The following is a 13,291-nucleotide window of genomic DNA, read 5'->3' as shown; positions in this document are numbered from 1 at the left end:
AAAAATTACTTAAAAGGACCTGGCGGAGGGACTTCTTTCTAAATAGTCCCTGAGTTTCGAGGGGTCTCAAATCTCCACCTCTTTGTTTCAATAAGCTTATACTAATCATAAAAGGAAAAAAAAAAATACCAATAAGTGATCTTAAAAACCAATCGTGTACTAGGAAAAAAAGATCTAGTATCACATTCATTTAAAAGAAAAACAAAATACTGATTCTTCATAATGGTCTGATAGAGCTACAATTACTTAAATTTGTGCTACCATGGTCACATAATTAACCAATAATCTTAATTGAAGTCGGCGAGTGTGGCCGTTTTTTTTTTTTTTGAGCCCACCAAATGGAAGGGAAGACATTTATAATAATCAGTTTGTTGAATGGAATACCCTTTTAAGGGATGTAGGTTATGTGAATGCTGCAAATTCAAACTCTTTACATTCTCTACTATATGAAATCTACTAGAACTAACCCACACGTGGTACATCTATCGTGTTTTCCCAGCCCTTGATTCACGTGCTTTGTTGACCAAATGTGTTGCCATGATCTTGACCTGTCTGATGCGTGTTGTAGGGGATCAGTGGCTTGTCGCCAAGGCTGTCACCAGAAGACCCAACACAAGAAACGGCTGTGCACTAGCCTGTGAGTTGAAGCCAAATTCTTAATTAGACGTTTACAAATATGATATTTAAAGACTTGGATAAATCTACACAATCTAAACAACTCAAGCTGACTTCCAGTATCCGAGTCCGACTCCAGTGAACTGAAGTCAAACTTTCACTCATTGTAGTGTTCTCAAATTTGAAAGACTTAACATGACTCCGAATGAAACCTAATCTCATGGATTATGTGGGAGAGATTACCTGGTATTTGACATCATATTTGATTGGGTCCTTCAAAAAGTACTGAAACTGCAACAACATTAATAGAAGCATTAGTATGAGAATTGTCATATGCTAACTCGAAACAGCATTTATATAAATCACAGAATATTAAACACGTTGACACATGAGGATTGGACATGAGGAACTACAAATAATCATTCACTAGGGCTGATTATTTTATCATTTGACAAGTTGCTTAGTGATCCTTATTTAGAGTCTTGAAGCCTAATTGACATTTACTGGGACAGATTAGGTGAAGTCTATGTAACTTGGGACACAACGTATTTCAATCTTAGACACAGAAATTGGGTGTCTTAAGACACAGAGAGCCTGAATAAACAATGTCTGCACATGTCATATTCAAACAACTATGTATGCTACATCTTTAAAATAATTTTTTTTTTTGAAAAGTGACAAAAAAAATAATAGCGGAGTAGAAATGGTTTGACACCAAAATTTGAGACGTCATAAATGCCCCCACTTTTGTATTTAATTTCAACATGATCAGGGTCATTTTGATATATGAAAAGAAAAATTGCAACCCACCACGTTGCTTAATTTTCAAAATTACAAAAGTATCCTTTTTGACTATGTAATCTTCAAAAACCCTTTAATCCGTATTTTAAATTACAAATAAGCCCTTTAGATACATGTGCATTTGCACATGCCACCTTCAAGTTCAAAATAAAGAGATACAATTTTGGGAAAACGCTTTTTGATGTTACCATCTCAAATCTGAGAAAGAAGTGTACTAAAACCATTCTCAAGAAGCTGAATTGTAATTTTGCAAGCAGTTGCTTTACCTGAAAAACCACTTGTGGAATTATCAAAGCAAGTAGGGCCAAGGCATAATATGGTTTACCGACGGCTAGGAGGTAACCTGCAACAATAACCAATACAATATAAAAAAATTCATATTGCGAGTCATGAAACTATAGAAGCAGCAGTAATCATGTAGCCAGTTAACATTCAATAAGGAAATTGTATGTTTTGTTAAAAATGTATAGCAGAGGTCTGAAACAGAAAGCAAAACGTAACCGATTTCACTCAAGGACTGAAATGATGATCTACAATTATGAAAGTGTAAATAACAAACCCTTTAGTATAGATAATACATAAAAGCACTATACAATCAAGATACATGGATCATAGGTGTGTTTTCGCATTGGAAATGATCAGAGAACAGTCGCTAAATCATAGTGTCAAACGCAATGGAATAATATCAAGAATCCACAAGAACAAAAGTAGCATAATAAAGAGAAATAGATAAAACAACCAACCACACAAAGACAAAAACTTAATGCGGTTTACTGGGTACATCAACGGTTGATGAAGATTGAGAATTTCCACCATGAAAACTTAGCAAATTCAAGACAAACCAATTTGCACGGCACTCAAAACTCCCTCACCCAACACACATTTCCAACTGATTCCCAGTTGAAATCCCCTTCAATGACAACAACAGAGCCTGATCCCAACGATTTGGATTGGCTAAACAAATCTTGTTCCTCCATTCTACTCTGTTGAGAGACAAGTCTCTTGTTATTGAAGTGAGTTCATACATGTCCTTTTGGGTCTTTCTCACGCTTTTTTAGGGCCTTCGTCTTGAATATTTCTTCTAACTGGGCCTGTAATTGGCCTTCATTGAGCATGCACAAATCATCTTAGTCAAATTTCTCAGTTTATTGCCTAATGGAGCTGCTCAACATTGTCTCGAATGCATAAACTGCTAATTTTATCTTTCCTAGCTTTCTAATCATTCATCTCAACATCATCATCTCTGCTATGCTCCATTTATTAACACAATGCCTCTTGACCGCCCAACATTCAGCTTATAAGACACAGCTAGTCTTATGGCCATCTTATTAAATTTTCCTTTTAATTTCATTGATGTGTTTGTCATATAGCACTCTAGAAGCACACCACTTTTAACCATCCAATTTTGATTGAAAGGGCAAGTTCTTCCTCTATCTCTATATCCTTACGCATAATAGACTCAAGAAATGAAAGTGGTCGCTTGAGGTGTTTCTAGATCATCAATTTTTACTAGACATTCCGCGTCTTGGGTGTCAGTACTAAATTTACACTCCACATACTCCGTCTTTGTTCTATTTATTTTAAAGCCCTTGAACTCCAACAACTCTCCCCATAAATCATTTTATGTGGACTCCGTCTCCAGTCCCATCACTAATACCACAAATAACATAATCTATCAAAAAAAAAAATACCACAAATAACATACACTAAGATATGTGTTCTTGAATATGAGAAGCTACTTCATTTATAACTAGTACAAAAAATACAAACTCAAAGTCAATCCTTGATGTACAATTGTAATTGAGAACTCATTAATCGCCTATCCCTTTGTTCATACACTATTAATTCCTTGGAAATGATCAGAATCCCCTCTTAACATAGAGACGACCAGGATGCCCTTCCAAAAGCCTAGAGCTTCCTGGAATCTCACCAAAGTTACCTATGAATAACACTCCCAACAATGAAGTATCTTCTTAAATACCTCTGAATACTAGGGTCCTTGAATTTGTAGCCATCCAATACCAACCATGCATATGCCCACCGCATTTGAGTGTTTGTAGCATCATATCACACATAACACTAGAGCAGACTCCTACTATCCTACTTGTGGATTTATCTTCCATTGACATCTAGCCACCCTCACATCCTACACTAAACCGTGAACTCATCATCATCAAAGCCTTATCCCAAAATCATAATGGGGTTGACTAAACAAATTACATTTCTCCATTCACTAATGTGTGGCACAGATATCTAGTGTCCAATCTTGATGAAGTATAAGATTCCAACCAGCCATTAAGATTAAATTTCCCTCAAAATCCAAGGACAATGCTTCCACTTGATTAACATCATTCCCAACTCCGAAAATTTCCTTGCCCGTACCTAAAATAGAAGCTATTTATCAAATCCTACTTCCCTATAATGTTTCTTGGAAGTTCCATACTTCAAACATGCTTCCTTGTTTCCATTTGGCCTCCTTTTAGCCACTAGGACTTCTTCATTCAAGCATGCAACCTTCAAAGCATATTCTTCTGATCACCATTTGCCATGTCTACAAGCTTCCCCTTCAGACCTTTCAGTGCCTTGTGCATCCCTACTGAATCAGAACACCCCTGATCTGAACTTGCCCAAAACCAAAGTTGAGTTTCCCATCAAACTTCACGAATATTTTGTACGAATATTTTGCATCTATCCAGAAAATTCAACCCTTACAATATATTCTGACAACCAGGGGCGGAGCTAGTAAGGAAACATTGGGGGCAATTGCCCCCACTCAACTTTTTTGGACATTTTAGATACCCTTGAATTTATGCTTAAATTTGAGATACCCCTACATTTGAACTACTGACCTGTTGCCCCCACTCCCTCATCTTCCTGCAATTTTTGCCCCCTTCCCCTCCAATTAACTACAAGTTTGCCCCCACTAAAAGAAAATCCTGGCTCCGCCCCTGCTGACAACTCCGATTTCCCCAAAGATCATAACCAAGCATTGATACCAATTATTAGTACTAAGGTCTAGCTCTGCCACACTTTGACAACAGTTGCTGGAACATAATGTCTGAACGCAGAAAAATATAACCAGGAATCCACAAGAAATAATAGCAACGAAAAAAGAGAGGTTGAGAAAATAACCAACCAATCGAAGACATTGAAACTTACGTGGTTCATCGTTACAGGCTTAGTGCACAGGTAATGACAATCGATAATTTCAACTATGCAAACTGAGCAAATTCAAGAGATGCTTATGGACCATCCCTATACCCCTTTATATAGAAGTAAACTGAAACCCACAACTATATTGTCTAGGAAAACCAAATAAAAACCCAATTTACGAGAAACCTGGACGCGGTACTCTTCAATAGTCTCTCCCTTCAAAATCACCTTTTATGTTTAGTTCCCAAATTCGAGACACAATCCAACATTTCAAACATGAATATGCAGTACAATGAAACTTATTTACAAGCGGAGAATTTGTAATACATGAGGGAGCATCGTGCCTTAACAAATTAAAATTTTGAACTTTAAAATTACTTACAGCTAGCAGTAAACTAACAATAAGCATCTTTGACAAATAAAAGTAATATAGAATGCATTGTAAGTATCAGACATGTATTCTGAGGATTATAGGCAATGATGGTCAACTATAAGCACAATACTGCATGTTTTACTCATGCAATGGCCAAAAGAACACAAGACTTCATACGATTGCAAACATTTGATCAGATTGACTACTGAACTAAGTGATCTACAAAGTGGGACCCATCAAATATGTGGGTACCAATCACCTCACATGAACTATATGTTCTTCATATTTTGCTTATTGGTCCCTTCAGAATTAAATCATAGATTCACCAAGGTTTACATTTGATATCAAACCTAAGATTAACGAGAAATACATTTATGAATGTGCATCATAAAAACTAAATTCTTAACAAGAATAAAATTAACGTACCGGCAACAGATAACTGAGTTATGTCAATAGCACCAACACAAATCCATTTAGCAGTATCAATGCCAAAAGCCACTGGAAGTGACTGTTTCATACGAAACAGCCAGAAAATAATTAAACCAATTGCATCTGAAGTTACATGTGACCTTTTTGAAATAGCAAAACATCCAAAATCAAAACCAGATATATAAGAGAAGAAAAGACCTGCAGTCCCAAGGCCCTGTCTCCTTCAATACTTTTAAAGTCATTTATGATGGCAATGCCTAGCTGAAATGTACAAAAGTTAAATTTCATCAATATTTCATGTACAATTATATGTGCCAAAGCTACTACCATGAAAGCATACCCCAGCTGTGCTATACAAGATTGTGAGTACAACTACATCAGGCGTAAGAGTGCCAAATAAAGCTTGGCCAGCCCACCTGTCGAATAATTTCACATTAAAACATGTTAGATGGTATCTCTATGAGTGCTTACATCTTGGGTGAATGAGTTTAGAACAAGAAAATATATTGTAGCTGTTGAGTGGACAGTAATTGTGGCCCGCCAAGTCATACCAATGAATACAAACCACATGCAAATGCATTGACCCACAAGTTGATTAGTCCCACTTGCTACCTACGAGATCTAAGCATCAAATCAACTAAATTATACCACAATGACCTCCCAATCTATTGCATTCTTTAGGATGGTTAGATGCAGAGTATTAAATTTTGACATATTTGGACGATGTATACCGAAATATTTCTATTTACACAAGGTTCGACATGAAATTTAACCAACAATTTAATTTTGTATATTTTAGTCAAAATCACTATTCATTTTGCAAAATATTTCGCTGCATAGTGAATTTCGACCGAAATAATAAATTTTAGGTATGAAAATGCAAGATTTAGATGGAAAATTTCAATCAGCAATAAAATTCGCCCAAAATATTTTTTGTCGAAAAAAATATTGTCCCTTATAAGAAAACTATACATAATATTCAATTATTAGTATAAATGAATTAGAATTGGTTAAGTATATATATAATCTTATTTTGATGTATTTTAAACATATTAGTACGTTCATATAAGCATACCTATACAATTATCCATGTTATAATTAGTTGAATATATTAGTAATTTATTCATACATATTTAAAATTTAAAATATAATAATGTATGAAATAATAATTTATAGTTTGTTAATCAAGAAAGTGTTTTACATATTAAAGTGTCTATTGTTAATGTGAAATTATTATCCTCATTTCCATTTACAACATCATTGTTTTCCCCATCAAGTTCTCAAACAGTGGTTCAAATGTTGGAGCGTGAGGCATGGCAATCGATTGGTCCAATGCGTACGCCTTCATTTTCCACCATATTCCTAATTTTAAATGTCAAATCCACATCAATTGAATTCCAAGTTTAATCCCCAATAATAATAGTAATATTAATATTACTATGTTGTATTTAAGCAAGAAGGAAATATTTCATATTTAAAAAATTGAATCTTTTTGCAATACAAAATTGTTTTATATTTATTAAAAATATAAATTAATATTATACTTCAATCCCTTTTGTATTTTAATACTATTTAGTAAAAAAAATACTTATATATCAAATCAATGCAACAACTTTCTTTGCATTTATTACTATTTTATATTCATGTTTACTTCTAAATGCTCCAATTATGTTGCACACAAGTAGCAACAAAGAAATTGAAAAAGAGAAGAAAGAAAAGAATATAAAAAAAATAGAGTAAGAAAATAGAAAATATAACTAATATATAATTTTAAAAAATAAGGAAAAAATAGAAAAAATGACATAAGACGCACGACTCAGTAGACTACTCAACCAAGGTATGCACCTTTTGAGCGCTTATTGGTCTGAGGTGTACACCTTTGCTATTTTTATGTGTCTTCCTTCCACCTCAGGGAATTTTTAATGAGCCACACCTTGAGGCATAAGCCGCACACAACTTTTAAAGCACTGCTCTTAAATCTTTATATGTCGTGGAACATTGTTGATCTTCATTTCCACACTTCATATGGGCGTTTATTGTATTTTTATCATTTATGAATGCATTTTAATATGTGTTAAATCATTCCCAACAGTTTTAATAACCAATTCCTTTATATTTCCAACATTTCCATGAAAATACTATTAATTTCCACACTAAACAAAATATTTTTATCTCTAGGCTGACTGAAATCGAAATTTTATTACTTGGTCAAAAGAAATTTGACCAGTCCGGAAAAAATAGATGAATAGTCAAGCCAATTTTGGCCTAACAAAGTTCTTGGGCAGGACATATCATAGCATCCTGCATGTGTCAGGCAGTCCTTATGACTAACCTAACAGGTGCCCTAGATTTCTACTTAACATCAACAAAGGATGGAGTCAGACGATAATGTATTGAATTATACAACTCCAACCCCAAGATTGTCCCTAAAAACCTATCAACTTTACAACCAAAAGTACAGCAAAAGGAATCACACCATGGCAAACTGATGTAGCTTGCTCCTAGAGCAAAATTTCCAATCCATCCATTCTGTTTGAGCTGCAACATATTGAACAACAGATACGTTTTAAGGTGTGCATCTTCTTCAACCATTAATGAAACTATAGTAATTGTAGTTGCATGAAATAGAGAAAGAAATGTATTAACCTTTAGAGGTGGAGCAGAATATATGTATGACAGCAAAGATCCACCAACAGCAAGGTAAAAAACAGCAGGAAAACTATGCCCCGCCTAAAATGAGGCAAAGATTCAGTAACCAACAACCACATAAGTAATCTTTAAAAGTGGCACCACTCATTAACAACACATACCCACACATCCAATAAACCAGCCAATCCAAGGCCTCCTAAGAGCAGCAACCAAATCTGGGTAATCACCTGAAAAAATCACGAACCCTTTTATCATTTGACGTGCCCTTAGAACATTTCTATCCCGCAGCATTTCATCTGTACAGGTTTACACTTTTGATTCACTATTTATTTCTTAGCACCACAGAGGAATGATCCCAATCAATGCCTGGCGAGTATGGAAAACTGGATGATATCATAGAAGAACACAATACAAATGGTTGAGTGTATTTTTTTTTTTCTTTGATAGATAGTTGGGTGTATATTTTCCTCCACTCTTGGGTGTGTCATACCCTAGTTAAGCCTCATGACCCTCTTATATTCATAGTTATCCCCCTCTCCAACAGATCGGTCTTTTGGAATAGTTGGTTGGTTAACATAGTATTAGAATGCTAGGATTGTATAGGTCACGGGTTTGATTCTTTCCACCCTTATGGGCAAGGGGAAATGTTGAGTGTATATTTTCATCCACATTTGGGTGTGCCATACCCCAGTTAAGCCTTGTAACCCTCTTATATTCCTAGTACCCCCCAACAGATCGGTCTTTTAGAGTAGTCGGTTGGTCAACATGGTATCAGAGCACTAGGTGTGTATTAGTCGCAGAGTGGAGTGTATATTTTCCTCCACATGACCCTCTTAGAGTAGTTGGCTAGTTAACACAAATGAAGTTGGATGTGAGTGTAACACAAAGCAATTCAAGAACAAGAGAAAACTTCTTGGGTCCGTTACAAGATCTCGTAATTTGAGCACTAAAAAATAGTATATTTGATATCTAATTGATTACCTAATCTCATACCTCATTCTCAGATATTGCTCCTGAAGGAATTGGGCGATAAGGTTCATTAATTGCATCAATCTCTCGGTCATACCAATCATTGAGTGTCTACATATGTGAAAAACACACAGAGACAATCTTAATCCACTTAGTGATGTCATTCAGATTTGCCAATTAAGCAAAAACAAGCACCAAATTTTACATCCAATGAAAAAAATTTACTTGAGTATAGCCAGTGAGACATGGCCCAGACATTAGCATACAAACAATTGATTTTGCAACATCTTCCACATTCCAGTGGAAGTTTCCTGTAATGTGAACAAATATGAGAAGAAAGGTTGCAGATACAAAACTTGAAGAAATAGAATTACTAACAAAATATTCATCAAGAAGGTTACCAAACAAGAAACTGGAGGTAAATAAGCTCGGGATAAAAAAAATCTAAAAAAAAAGAAAAAGAAAAACACAACATTTAGCTGCTGTTATTCTGTAGAGGAGCATTAGCAGTAATGTTAACACATCCATAAGGGAACATTGAATTTCCAAATCTAAATTGAATTTATAAATGCTGAAATCAAGAGGTGGTGCATGGAGAACTTAACAGAAAATTCCAACATCAGACTGGCAGACAACAGTGGGACTGTGATAAAAAAAAAAAACACAAAGAATGTAATAAAATGGAAAAAAAAATAAAAAATTTACCAGAAGCAGCAGCCCCACAGACCACTCCCCAAACCAAAGGAGGCCATGTAACAGGCTTCATAAGTTGAAGACGTATCTTCCATTTATTCTGCACATAAAATAATGCCACAATCAACATCTAGTGTAGCTTCACTTGCTAGCATTGCAAGTAGTTCTATAAACTATTCTGCAAGGAAAACCAGAATATACATTCAACACATAAAGCTTATTGGGAAATGGATGGCAATAATCAATCAATTGCAATAAAAAACATCGCACCATTTTATCACCAAAGAAGAATCTCAAATGATTGTGATAAGAAATAACTGCACAACAAGGCAAAAAAACACGCAATTCTCCGCAATCTGCATTATGTTAGATCTCCTAAATTCCATGTCACCATATTAGTTGCTTGAGTACGGAGATTAAGCAGTGATACTGTAATAACAGAGGAAGAGCCTGTTGGTATCAACAACTGTGCCTTGTTGTTCTTTGATCATTGCCAAAGAACAACAATCATTTTAGGAATGATATGGCACCAAATTGACTCTGAGTCAACTTGGTTTTACCAAGAATCAATACATAATTCCACTGTGACTCGGGATTAGTCTAACTCAATCAACATCCAGGCCCAGATTTTTTCGCCTGACTTTGTCTTAACTTATCCAAGGTGCCGAAAAGGGCCAATTGGGGTGCCAATGGGTACCCAGTTACCTGATGTATCCGGAACTGATTAATCGATTAAACAGGTACGTAGTGGATTTATTTTACTTATAACTCATTTATAAGACACTAAGTAATCTAATTAAATATAAATCAATGAGGTAGATATAGTAGTAAATGTACTTTAGTTAAAATTATAATCTAAAGAGATTGTGGAGTATTTATTTATTTTACTTTCTCTTTAACAAAGGTCCATTCATATTCCCCATTCCCACCCAAAGTCAGTGTCAAATAAAGACTCCATATCCTTATTTTCAAATGAGGTTCAGTGATAACATTGCAAAAAATCTTTGCAAATCTTAGATCTGAAATCTACAACCTTCAAAACCTCCCTTTATCTAACCTAACCTTATTTTATATTCCTAAAACTAATTACAATGCCCTATTGCAAAATTTCGTAATTAACCTTTAAAATATAGCCAGATGGCCTTGTAAACTTTCACGATGGTCAATAAGCATGAAATCTTCACTTGAAACCCATTTTTATTATTTTAAAAAAAAAATCCTCTTCAATCTGAACCACCTTTTTAAAGTAGAACAGGCCTAGAATTGATAAAACATAAGTTGTCCTACATCAATCTTCACAACAATGTCTTTTCTCGCCCCTAATCCACTTAAAACCTAACAACTCCTACTCTTAGTCTTCACTCTTAAACACTAATTTTCAAATCTACCAATTTTATCTATCAACCTCATGATTTCAATTCCATAGGTAATTCAAGAAAAACTTTCAGTGTGAGAGAACAAATAAGGTCAGTAGAGCAATGGTTAGGTTGATCAGAATTAACATACTCAAATCTAAACTATAATTAAGCTTCTTTTTTTTTTTTTTGTTTGGGGGGGGGGGGGGGGGGGAATTTAACAAACAAATTACAGATATAAGAAGTTCATATCAAATCTTAAGAGTCAATCTTACAATAAATAAACTCCAAAGTGAATCGAAACATCAACACTCACTGTCTCTTGTGATGCTCCTTTAATGCCGAGAAGCTGATTGATACTTGAACCATTGGCAGATGGAGCGTTATCTGGTGCCTGAGATTTAACTGCCATAAAACAAAACCCAGACAACATCAACAACAAAAACACATTTGTTTGATCTTGAAAACTTAAAGAACTGAAATTAATGGAGAGAGAGAGAGAGAGAACCTTCATTGGTATCAGTTTCTGCAGCTCTGATTACAAATCTCCTTCCTGAGAAATTAGGAAATTTTTGCCTTGTTATTGTTTGTGGTAGGAGTTTTATGTGTGTGAGAGAGAGAGAGAGAGAGCTCACTTGTAGAAACAGAAAGTGGTTTGAGAACCAAAGAGGGTTCATGAAGACGGTTTGTGCTTCTGTTGGATAATATTGTCCATGAAACGCTGTTCAGTAAGGTCGCCATTGCCGACGAAGCTTACTACTTGCTTTTAGTAGCAACAAACAGATGGAACTTATTATGGAAGAAATGAAGAGAGAGTGAGAGAGGATGAAACGGTGGAGTGATAAGTTTGATCCTTTTGTCAGAAAACATGATTTAGATCAATGGCTACAATTGCATAGTTAGCAAATTAGTCTGGATTAATTCGAAAGCTACATCCAACAATTTATTTAAGGCTATAAATCCCAACCGTTGAATTTAATGGAGAAAACCTTTCCTTACTCTGAAATATCTCACGATTTGTAAAACAATACCTCAAATTTTGTTACGAATCTCGAGGTCTTTTTTATGTTGGATGGGACTTAGGTGATGTTTGTTAAACTGAAAAAAATAAGTGTTGAATAGCATTAAGTGCTGAAACTTATAAGCGTTGAATTTAAGTGCTAAAAAAGTTATTTGTTTAAATGATGAATCATGTTTGTTACACATTGCTGAAGCTGATAAATTGTCTTTGTTACCTTTACAATCATATTATACATTGTTTGCATGTTTCAAATACCTATTTCGTATCAAACACAATAAAATATATTATTTCTTATAAAATTAAAAGATAATTCATTTTTAAATAATAAATAATACTCAAATTTTAAATTTATAAATAATAATTTTTATTTATAAAAGCTCACAAATTTCAAATTAAAAATAATAATGTCATTCAAGTCACAAAAATTTGAAATCAACATTAAAAAAAAAAATTTAATTTTTGATGAATAATTTTCGATGGAAATGAAGGATGTGTAATTATAAAAGCACCCTATGAATTAATAAGAACAACCTACACCATTGCCATTTTTTTTTTTTTATATGGGTTAAAGTTTTTTGAATGAGCAAATTTTTTGTGATGATGGTCCAGAGATCATCCTTACCAAAAATCAGCCCATTTTGAGACTTCTAACCCATCAAAAATAGTTTTCAAAAAAAATAAAAAAAATTGACGAGTTATGGTTCTTAAACTTACTTTGATAGGGTTAGAAGTTTTAGAATGGGTTGATTTTTGGTGATGATGATTTTTTCATTGTAGAGATCGTCCTCATTAAAAATCAATTTATTCCAAAACTTTTAACCTATATAATATAAAATAATTTAGCCATGGTGTGGATTTATTAATTTGTGGGGTGTTGATATACTAATAAGGAGATCATCATCACCAAAAATCAATTCATTCCAAAAAATTTAACCCATATAAGACAATAATTTAGCCTTGGTGTGGGTTTTATTAATTTGTGAGGTGCTTATATATTTATTCATGAGATATAAGAGGTAATATCCTTTTAAGTATAAGGGCATACTTATTCGTGCTAAAAAAAATGAAGGACATATTTGTCTGTGTCGAAAAAAACGAAGTGCTTACCGCTTCAACAGTTTTTGTCAGCATCAAAATAGTGTTGAATTTTTTTCACTTATTTTCAATAATAAACGTTGAAAATATAGAATAAACAAACGCTGCTATTTTGACAAAAAATGCTGAATTTATTTT

The 13,291-nt window shown here is 34.1% G+C and overlaps 1 protein-coding gene across 1 annotated transcript; it reads right to left on the bottom strand.

Annotated features, from left to right (window-relative positions):
• Positions 1-157: 157 nt before the first annotated feature.
• LOC147395615 (chlorophyll synthase, chloroplastic-like) lies at positions 158-11,890 on the bottom strand. The gene is made up of 15 exons (XM_086450788.1): positions 11,673-11,890; positions 11,546-11,590; positions 11,354-11,442; positions 9,695-9,782; positions 9,215-9,300; positions 9,014-9,100; positions 8,182-8,247; positions 8,018-8,101; positions 7,848-7,909; positions 5,712-5,787; positions 5,570-5,632; positions 5,369-5,450; positions 1,683-1,759; positions 859-906; positions 158-635 (listed from the first exon to the last, which is right to left on the bottom strand). Exons 1-15 carry the CDS (start codon positions 11,776-11,778, stop codon positions 573-575), a joined length of 1,122 nt encoding a protein of 373 aa, XP_086306914.1. The 5' UTR covers positions 11,779-11,890; the 3' UTR covers positions 158-572.
• Between the last annotated feature and the right edge of the window lie 1,401 nt (positions 11,891-13,291).

This window comes from Akebia trifoliata, chromosome 8 (assembly GCF_017979445.1).
Source record: "Akebia trifoliata isolate Shusen 1 chromosome 8, ASM1797944v1, whole genome shotgun sequence".
Lineage (NCBI taxonomy): Eukaryota > Viridiplantae > Streptophyta > Magnoliopsida > Ranunculales > Lardizabalaceae > Akebia > Akebia trifoliata.
This window is presented reverse-complemented; position numbering and strand designations above follow the sequence as displayed.

Coding starts and splice junctions, on each gene's coding strand:
- LOC147395615 (XM_086450788.1), bottom strand. CDS start 11,778: ATGGCGACCTTACTGAACAGCGTTTCATGGACAATATTATCCAACAGA. Junction 9,301..9,694: donor CTGTGGGGCTGCTGCTTCTG/GTAAATTTTTTA, acceptor TTCACATTACAG/GAAACTTCCACTGGAATGTG. Junction 8,248..9,013: donor GAGCAATATCTGAGAATGAG/GTATGAGATTAG, acceptor TGATTTTTTCAG/GTGATTACCCAGATTTGGTT.